The sequence below is a fragment of the Solanum tuberosum genome, unplaced genomic scaffold (genome assembly GCF_000226075.1).
Source record: "Solanum tuberosum cultivar DM 1-3 516 R44 unplaced genomic scaffold, SolTub_3.0 scf00007, whole genome shotgun sequence".
Lineage (NCBI taxonomy): Eukaryota > Viridiplantae > Streptophyta > Magnoliopsida > Solanales > Solanaceae > Solanum > Solanum tuberosum.
Genome location: NW_006238933.1, coordinates 3633126 through 3643349, shown reverse-complemented (window position 1 = coordinate 3643349; position 10224 = coordinate 3633126). Strand labels below are relative to the sequence as shown.

General features: G+C 35.8%; 1 protein-coding gene across 4 annotated transcripts; it reads right to left on the bottom strand.

Moving 5' to 3' along the window:
* Window positions 1-2426: 2426 nt before the first annotated feature.
* Window positions 2427-9636, bottom strand: LOC102580113 (nucleolin-like). 4 transcript variants are annotated; one of them, XM_006338846.2, is made up of 12 exons: window positions 9225-9636; window positions 6292-6833; window positions 6124-6213; window positions 5790-6029; window positions 4375-4596; window positions 3999-4299; window positions 3595-3908; window positions 3391-3503; window positions 3196-3302; window positions 3021-3097; window positions 2847-2928; window positions 2427-2726 (listed from the first exon to the last, which is right to left on the bottom strand). In XM_006338846.2, the coding sequence occupies exons 1-11, from the start codon at window positions 9496-9498 to the stop codon at window positions 2848-2850; spliced, it is 2361 nt and encodes a 786-aa protein (XP_006338908.1). In that variant the 5' UTR covers window positions 9499-9636; the 3' UTR covers window positions 2427-2726; window position 2847. The 4 variants fall into 4 exon arrangements, with proteins under 4 accessions (XP_006338908.1, XP_006338907.1, XP_006338910.1 ...); XM_006338845.2 differs by having other exon boundaries at window positions 2427-2687; XM_006338848.2 differs by having other exon boundaries at window positions 3196-3299.
* Window positions 9637-10224: the final 588 nt, after the last annotated feature.

Genomic DNA, 10224 nt, shown 5'->3' with positions numbered 1-10224 from the left:
GTGGGGGTGGGGGGGAGTATTGGGGGGGGGGGGGTTAAGATGTGTTAAAAGATGGAGAAGACATTATAAATATAGAATGCTACTTGTATAACTTATTTTTAATATGTCCACTAAGAAAATCATTTTCCTCATTTTAAAAGAACAAAAAACTAATTTTCTTAAAGAAGATATTTTTCAAAGATTTACACAAATCATATGAAAATATTAACATCCTCTAAATCGAATACGCCTTAGATGCATCAATTTTCTTTTCTCCAATTTCACATCAAAACTAAAAAAAAAGTTTAATAGTATTGGGCCCGTGCTGACACGGGCCAACACCCCTAATATAGGGAATATGACACTCCTTTGCTCTCTGTTTTAAAATAAATAGTGTTTTTAGTTTTTCATTTTATATTTCAAAATAAATGGTGTTTACATTATCAAAAGAAAAACATTTATGATGCTTCCAGTTTTACTCTTATTTAAATTTAAAAGGTTTTAGATAACCAAAAAATTATTCCCTCCATTTTAAAATAAGTGAATTGTTGAAGCAATTTACACCGATTTGAAAAAAAGGTTTAGTACTTTCTAAGATGAAGAATTGTGGAAGGGAGGGGTACTTATTATGATTCTAGTAGACTGAGCCGTATTTGAAATGCCTCACTATTAAGTGATTGCTCTAAAGAGTCGTTTGGTAGTGTATAAAAATAATGCTCAGTAATGAGTATTAATAATGCTTGCATTAGCTATGTATAGATTATCTTTTTATGCATTGTTGAATTTAGTGCATTAAAATTAATATGCATTGTATAAAAATATCCTCCATAATTAAGGTGAAAAAAATGTAAAAGCGATTTTGAGGGGTAATTTGGTGTTTAACCATGCTTAAATCTCTTTGCATTACTAATACCTAGAAATTCATGGTATTAGTAAAACACTATTCAATACACAATAGAGTGTATAACTAATGCACGTAGCATAGCACGAAAAAAAAATACACCAAACAAGAGACGACTAATACAGAGAGCTATTGTATGCATTATTTTTGCTAATGCACTCTCTACTAACTTCATTGTGCCAGCTCCTACTGCATTAACAAATCAAACAAATAATCTAATTCTGTGGAACTATCAACTTGTCAAAATTCATCTATATATAAACCAGAAGGGATTAATCATACTCCTCATGTAATGTAACCAATCAGAAGATCAGGCTTACACTGAACCAGCTCTCAAACTGCAAGGAATTAAACACCAGACCATCACAATTTCCTATCCAATGCTATATGAACATCTCCCAATTCACAAACTAAACTCATTTTCCCAATTTCGAACGAGCAAACTTTGGCCTATGAATGCCTTCTTTTTAAAGCCATCAAACTACATTCATCTAAATCTATAACCAAACAGATAGTAGCTTGGAATGCATGTTAATCCATTAACTTAGTAAAAAATGTAGACACTCCCTCCCATAACAAAAAGTTATGCTCTTTATTGGTAATCTTCTCAGTCTGGATCTTACTACTAAGGTATGTCACTTGTTATTACTATCCATGTGTGGTTTATTTGGCAGTCATGCTCTTAGGAACTGAGCATCTTATATTCCCCTGTCCCCTGTTTAAAGGTGTGTATACTTTCTTTTTTGCAAGAGCTGTGTTTGGTTACCCACCAACTTATTTATGGTACAGATTTGAGTTGACAAAAGCGCCTGCAGTTGGATGAGTTAATGTGGAAGCCCTATGCACTGACATGCCTCTTGGAGAGATGGAGTTTATGTATTAGTACTTGTTTGTATATGTAGGGCTAGAGAATTTAGCATTAGAGGTTGCATTGCTCTTGGATTCTAATTGGGAAAAGAGACATGTGTCCCTTCTTTTGATGTAAGGAAATTTGAGCTATGTACAGCAAACTGAGATCTGGTGTCATTTTGCAATACTTTCTTTGTGGTTTCTTCTTTTAAAAATTTGCTGGAGTAGTGCGTGATAATTTCGAAAGAAAATGATCCCATAAACTCAAGTTAATAAGATGAAGGATCTGCGGGTATCTGATATTATGATCTCAAAATTACTCCCTCCGTCCACAATTGTTTGGCAGGTATACTAAAAATAGATGTCCAAGATTAATTGTCAATTTAAACAATCAAGAAACAATTAATTACTTTTTTCCAATTTTGCCCTTAATGATAGTGTAGTTCAATTGAAAAGTTATGTAGACTTTTGGTATTCTTGATATAGTAGGGTTATATTAGTCAAATTACACCTTGTATTAAATTTTCCTTGAGGGGTGTGCATGACTTTACCCTGACAAACAATTGTGGACGGAGGGAGTAATTTTGAGATCATAATATCAGATACCCGCAGATCCTTCATCTTATTAACTTGAGTTTATGGGATCATTTTCTTTCGAAATTATCACGCACTACTCCAGCAAATTTTTAAAAGAAGAAACCACAAAGAAAGTATTGCAAAATGACACCAGATCTCAGTTTGCTGTACATAGCTCAAATTTCCTTACATCAAAAGAAGGGACACATGTCTCTTTTCCCAATTAGAATCCAAGAGCAATGCAACCTCTAATGCTAAATTCTCTAGCCCTACATATACAAACAAGTACTAATACATAAACTCCATCTCTCCAAGAGGCATGTCAGTGCATAGGGCTTCCACATTAACTCATCCAACTGCAGGCGCTTTTGTCAACTCAAATCTGTACCATAAATAAGTTGGTGGGTAACCAAACACAGCTCTTGCAAAAAAGAAAGTATACACACCTTTAAACAGGGGACAGGGGAATATAAGATGCTCAGTTCCTAAGAGCATGACTGCCAAATAAACCACACATGGATAGTAATAACAAGTGACATACCTTAGTAGTAAGATCCAGAACCACCACTTCCCATATAGCCACTGCCACCCATACCACGACTAGAATAAACCGAGGAGCCAACCTGAATATTCATCAGAGAAGAACAGGAACACCACAGTTATCATCAGATAAACACTAAATCTTCCAACAGATATTAACAAAGTAGAAGCATACATCACTGCCACGAGACATGTAGTCACCACCATAGCTGGACGAATACATTCCACCTACATCACTTCCACCATAGGAACCTACAAACCAAAACAGAATTAAGACAGCTTTCTCTATACATACATATAAAAACAAATGTTAAGAGAAATAACAAGATTTTGCAATGAACAAAACATACCTCCACCATAGCCCATACCCTGACGACTGCTGTATATCCCATGAGAATCTTGCCTAGAAATGGAGCTCCTGTTGCCGCCATATCCAAGATTTGATCTCCCGAGTCTACTAATATGTACATCAGTCAAGTCAATCAATATAGTACCAAAGATTGCGAAAAAGGAAGAAAAATGACTGAACAATAATTAGAAGGCACCTGTCACCATATGCATCTCCATAATGGGAGCCACTTCCACTGCCTAATTCATAATCCAAACGAGCACGCGAATGCCGCATTCCTGCCTCAGCGTAGTGTGGATGAACATCATCCTGGCATGTACAGGAGACGCTTAATTAGTTCATATCTTCTTGGGTAAATCAGGAAAATATCTAAGCATAGTATATGGTGAAGATAACTCACCACTGCAGTGTATGGACGTTTCGAACCAGAGACAGAATCATATTCACGACCACGTCCCTCACGGTAAGATGGAGGGGGTCTTTCAAACCGTTGCCCATATCCATCATCAACATAAGCTCTCCTTGCTGCAGAGTGAGTACCTCTAGGTAATTCAGGGTAACCAGAGCCACGCGAAGAATATTCATCCCTATAGGATATACGTCTGTCAGAATGAACCCTCGAAGGATACTCAGCTATTGCTCTGCTTCTAGAAGGAGAGATTTCCTCGCGCCGTCCATACTCCCTCTTGAAGTTACTCTTTGGATATGAGGAAACTGCAATTTGGTCATTAGTCATCTGGTCATTTATAAAATAAGTAGAGTTGAACCAGTAGATTTTAACGAAAGACATAAATCACATCATACCAGGTGGTCTCCGGTCATATGACCTCCTGGGTGGTGAAGCCATAAATCTTCCCCTAGGAGACAAAGCCATCTCTGCATGTCTATCTCTCAATGCTGCAGGTCGTTTGAAACCACGACCAACTACGGGAGGCATACACGTACTAACTCTAGTCCCTCGGATAGAACGACTATATGGCGCTGTACGACCCCAAGGGGCATGGGAACCATGCATAGGCATACGCCAAGGTCGGAACTCTCCTCGTCCACCGTATTTCCCTCTACCCATATGCAGGGGTCTCGATAGTCTGGCCCTTACTTTAACCTGAAATAAACAACAATAAGAACCACTCACAAAGATTCACATATACTCAGGGACACTTAAAGACAGAGAACGAACCTTGTTATCTCCTTCACCCAATTCCTCATTATTAATGCTTTTAGCACATGTAACTGCAGCCTCATGAGTGTCAAAGGTGACAAATCCAAAGTCCTTTCTCTTGGCTGAAGGCCTATTTCTGGCAAGCTCAACTTTTCTAATCTTTCCATATTCTTTAAGAAGTTCCCGTACATGGTCCTCGTTCCAGGATACAGCAAGACCATCAATAAACACTGTTTTAACCTGAACTCAAGAAATATTCCCCCACAGTCATGTCTTGATTTATCAAAAACAAAGAAACAAGAACAACATACCCAGGGTAATCCCACAGCCACAAGTGGGGTCCGAGGAGCATGGAGTGTATGAAGACCTTACCCCTGCCTTGTGAAGGCAGAGAGGTTGTTTCCAAAAGACCCTTTGCTCAAGTAAAACCGTTCTAAGCAGTTATAGAAAGGAAATACAGTAGTGAAGAAGCTGTGATAAAAATAATAGAGAAAAGAATAGTAACAGCAAACAACACAAACTGAAGCCAAGAAAAACAACAGATGCAGTAAAAAATAGCAGAATAAAATAATAGAAAGTAATACTACGAGAAAAAACTAAATGCTCTACTACCTAATAACCTTCAACCCTGATCCCTGACCTCCATACCAACATGTGTCGAATTCTATCTAATCACTTCTCCCCAATACTTGTTGGCCTACCTCTGACTCTCCTTATACCTACCCCACCATAGCCAACCTCTCACACCTCATCCACAGTCAAATAACGAAGGGTTGTGTAGCAATTGACTAAAAAGACTCCAAAAGCAAGCAGCAAAGACATCAGAAAAGAACAACCACAGAAAGAAAATAACCAAACTACCCAGACAAAAAATTAATAAAAGGGGAGAGACAAAATTTGAACAGCTAGCACCTATCCATAAATCTAACTGATTGAAAAAGGAAAAACTAAAATACACTGTCCTTACTTATTCTTCTTTTCTTCGCAGTAGGGATAAAAAGCAAACAATTAAAGGACAACGTAAGCAGGGATAAAAAGCAAATCACTGACTTATGTTGAAGAACATAATATAACTCTGAAGTCAACTGTGAAATATTTGGTTACCTCCAAATAACCTAACGAGCACCAAAGCAAAAGCCTCCATTTGGCAATATACTATAACTACACTTAACCAGAGCCATAGTCCCTTTTATTAAAACATAGATATAGGTTCTTTTCTTCGCAGCAGAAGAGACTAAAAGAGAAGGGATAAAAAGCAAACCATAGAACGACAAAGTATGTTCAAAAACATAATATAACTCTTAAAAGTTGTGTACCTCCAAAATAAGCTAAGAATCACAACAACAAAAGCCTCCGTTTGACAATATACTAACTATACTTGACCGGTCATTGTTCCTTCTATTAAAATATAGATATATGTCCAGAGAGTTTACCTGTGACATGATTTCATCCCCAGGATCAATGAATGAATCCTCAAAAGAAACCTTTGCAGGCCTATCAACTCCAAATACAACATCTCTCTTCTGTAACCGCTTAAAAGCATCCATGGCCTCTGAACGTGAAGAGAACTCCAAGAAAGCAAATCCTCGATTCATTCCCTCATTATTAGTGTCTTCGACCAACGTCAAATCCTCTGTATTGTCAACACCATAATGCTTCAGCTTCTCTTTTAACTGGGAGAGAAAGCAAACATCAATGACTAGTTAAGCAGCTCCTCAAAACTGAGAATCATGTATGTTGACAATATGATATGCCTAGCCTACTTACAGCTTCTTTTGTCCAGGTCTTGCATATGTTACCCAAAAACAGAGTATCATTGTCTTGACTTGGAGAGACACCACACTGTTTTCCATTGATCTGGAAATTCCATTGTCAGGAAATACCTTCTATGAGGAATTAAAATCAGTCACATAAAACTATAAATAAAGAAAATACCACTGGATTTTTCAGCTCAGTACAAGCTCTTTTTGCTTGTTCAACAGTGGCAAATCGCAGGAATGCAAATCCTTTATTCTTCTTTGTCTGAGAATTCATCAGAAGCCTCACTTCAGTAATCTCGCCAACTTTACTGAAGACCTTCCTGAGATCCTCCTCGGTAGCATCCTTGTCCAGGCCACCAACAAATATTTCAAATTCCTTCCGCTTACGCCTTTCTTCAACAACTTCATGATGTTCTTCCTCCTCTGCTGCATCAGCCATCTCAGCATGCTCATCTTCTTCATCACCCTCATTTTCCTCATGAACATCTTCAACATCCTCTTCCCCCATATCACCCTCTTCCTCTTCACCAACATCTGCCTCTTCAGGTTCTTCCTCTATTTCATTTCTCTCTTCCTGAACACCATCATGTTCAATCCCATTCTCATCATAATCAACTGTGCCATACTCTTCAGGTTCATATTCAGGGTCATTATCCTCCAAATCTAATCGCTCGCCCTTTTCATAGTGATCGACTGACTCTTTCAAATCGTCCTTCTCTGCCATGAGAAAAAAATTAACCTCCCAGGCCAGTAAATGGTGAAAATAAAATGCTCTTATCCAAGTATAACATAATCTCTTGCAAGTTGTGTAAGCTGTCAACAATGTCCAACTCTATAGAGACTTAACTGATCATCAGGAGAGAGATAAAAGTTACAAGATTTGGCAGAACAGAATATGTGCCAGCAACTGTAAGCTTTCCTTCTTCCTTCATCTCAAATTGAAGAATAAGGGACCCTTCATCCATCCCAGTTAAGCCTCACCTTTTGTCATTATTTCAGTGTTTTTGCCACAAAGGTTGTCTTGAGACCAACATGTGAGCTACTCGATGTAACGCATATGCCTCAACCATCATCTTGGAGATGCTTCACTTTCTATATGTTTCTTTTAATCGATTGAAGCTTGAAACCGCATACACACACATATATTTAATTAACTCAAAGTTAGCAGGCCATAAGATTTAAGTGATGCTCACAGCTCGCCCTCACCAACCAAGATATTATTAACACTATCCTATCAAAACCTCATTCTCTAGGGATAATATTTTTAAGGAATAATTTCAGAGACCTCCCTTGAGGTTTTGGCCTAGCTCAACCTACAGAAGCTGCTCAGCATAGTTTTTAAGGAACTCGTCCTAATCAACTGAAATTCATTTAAGGAATACAAAAAAGGGTGGTGCAGTGATTTGTATATAACTTTGTATGACTTTTCTCTTCTATTTTTTTGCATTTCCTCCCTTTCCTTTTCTATTTGTATTTATTTATCATTCCTTCCTCTTATTTTATTGATCTTCAAAATCTAAAACCTTTTATTTTATTGATCTTCGAAATCTAAAACTCGGACATTTCGGGACGAAATCAAGTTTGCTTATCTCACTTAACAATCTAAGTAAATTGTCTTGTAACACATCCCTCCCTTGTGGTATCAAATATTACATATACTTCCCTTCTTTGACCATTGTGTGTAACAAAAGTATTTTATATTCTGAAGTAGACAAACTTACCCTTTGTATGTCAAAGTTTTATGTCTTCTTTTATAATAAGTACCTTATTTTCTTCGAGTTAATTTTATCCTTCAAAATTACTTCAATATGGAAGATTGATCATCTTTAATTTTATAATTGATAAACTTAAATCTAATTGACGAAGCAGTAAATGATCAGCTAGAGTAAAGACATTGAAGTCAAACTCATGATATTGCAGTGTGACTTTACACTATCGCAAGACAATATTGTTTTGCTTTTAAGACAATAATGGAAGATGAAATAATAAGACAATTATTACTTTTTTTTCTCTATATAACGTTATCAAAACTTTGTTTTTTGTTTCCTTCCCATGATTGGGTTAAAGAACCATAAAATGAAATATAGGCGTTTTTCATCCATAGAATACTCAATAATAGTTCAAATTGATTTAAATTCGCCTTAAAATTTTAAAAGTTACTCCCTCTATTTCAATAAGAATGACACAGTTTGACTTGATGCGGAGTTTAAGAAAAAAAGACTTCTCAATTTTGTGATCCTAAATAATAGTTATGTCAAAAGTACAAAAATGTCATTTAATCTTGTAGCCTTAAACATGTCACGTGGAAAGTTGAAATTAAAGTGTTGCCAAAAAAGTAAAGAGATCATAGAAAATAGGTCATTCTTTTTTAAACGGAGGGAGTATTTAATTTGTCATGCAACAAAATATATATATGAAGAAGTGTAACAAAAGACAAACCGGTAACATTGTACTAACATTTCGTAACTTTCATCTAGCATCTATCTTGTTAAACTAATATTGTGCTTTTGCTTTAATATTTACTTTCTGGGAAAAAGAAGAAGAAAGAAACTAAAAGTTGACTTAAAAGGGGTAAACTTGTCCATTTCAGATTATAAAATAGTTTTGTTACACCTATTATCAAAGAAGGGAGGTATATGTATTATTTGAAACCACAAGGGAGGGATGTGTTATAAGCCAAAATCTCAAGCAAGTTCTCTGAATTTCTATCTCTATTTGGACCCATAAGTATTTTCTGACATTGCTCTTAATTAAGCTAAAGAACTCAGATTATATAACAATAAACATAGCAATTGTCAGCAGTTATACGCATTTTAGAACAGGTATTAATCTAAGTTGTTTGGATTCTTTCGATGCTGCACACGTGTCGGATTCTCCGAAATGTAGCGGACAGGCGCCCATTGACATTTTTGAAGAGTCCGAGCAACATAGGTATTAATTCAATAAATTGTGTTTAAAGAGAACAGGTATTAATGCATAAACACAATTTGCATAGCTCTTGCAATACCATTAACAACTAACATGATTTCTTATCACTACTCTTATTAAAACTGACATAAGCAAAACTGTACAAAGTATTAATTCAAATTTTGCAAAATGAATACTTACTCTTCTCTGAAACCGCCCCCTTCTCTACAGCGTTCGCATTCAAAGCAGTTTCGGCCGGTTCCTCAGGCTCCGATTGCATGGTTTTCAGCTCAGGCTTTTCTTCAGATATCTCCTCCACCTTCATTTCTTGTTTGAGCTCCACCGCCTTATCTACTTCCATTGGTTCCTCTACCTTAACAGGCTTTGCCTGAGACTTTGGCGTGCCACGAGGTGTACGGCCACCTCTTTTGGATCCAGAACCTGAAGGCGTCTTTCTCACTGATTTTGGAGGCATAGTTTCAACAATTGATTCCTTACAAATCCAATGAAAAAACTAATGTTTTCGAGATGAATGAGAAGAACAAATAAATACTCTTTTTTTTCTGCTTGAAAACCCTAGAACTGCTTTTAGTTGAGAGGCTTCGACCGGTGTTTAATGCTTTTGGTTTTAAAAATAAAAATAAAAATAAAAATACTGTCTTTATTTAAAAAGAATGACCTTTTTTTATGGTAATAATTTAATTTCATATTGTATCTTATTGAGTTATTGTATTGCATCGTATTGTATTATGTTAATTTTAATAAATACATGTATTTAAACAAATTGTATTATTCTTCTTCATTACATAATATCACATATCTATAAATTAAATGATGAACCTGAAAAAAAAGAGTAGTACATGATAGAATTACTATGAAAAAATAGGATAAAAGATAAATCATATAAATAAAGACAAAATGAAAAGAAATTATTAACGTACAATGTGATCACACCAAATCGGCCGTTACATAAATTGGTCTTTTTGGTGTTATCTAACAATGTATTTAAATGATAAGATACAATAGAATTTAAGTAACAATCAAAATTAAATATTGTTTTTAAACTAACAATACAATACAACGGGTAACAATCATCCAAACAAGGTGTTAAGGTCATAAAATTAAAGGACATTTTGGTACATTTAATATAACTTTAATTTGGCACCACGAAATTGAAACATCTTCTTTATTTTCTTAAACT

What these genes read in the sequence shown, in the direction of transcription:
- LOC102580113 (XM_006338846.2), bottom strand. Translation starts at nt 9,498, where the DNA reads ATGCCTCCAAAATCAGTGAGAAAGACGCCTTCAGGTTCTGGATCCAAA. An exon ending in CTGAGCTGAAAAATCCAGTG is followed by an intron (nt 6,214 to 6,291) that starts GTATTTTCTTTA and finishes TGGAATTTCCAG; the next exon opens with ATCAATGGAAAACAGTGTGG. An exon ending in GGAGATGCATATGGTGACAG is followed by an intron (nt 3,303 to 3,390) that starts GTGCCTTCTAAT and finishes TGTACATATTAG; the next exon opens with TAGACTCGGGAGATCAAATC.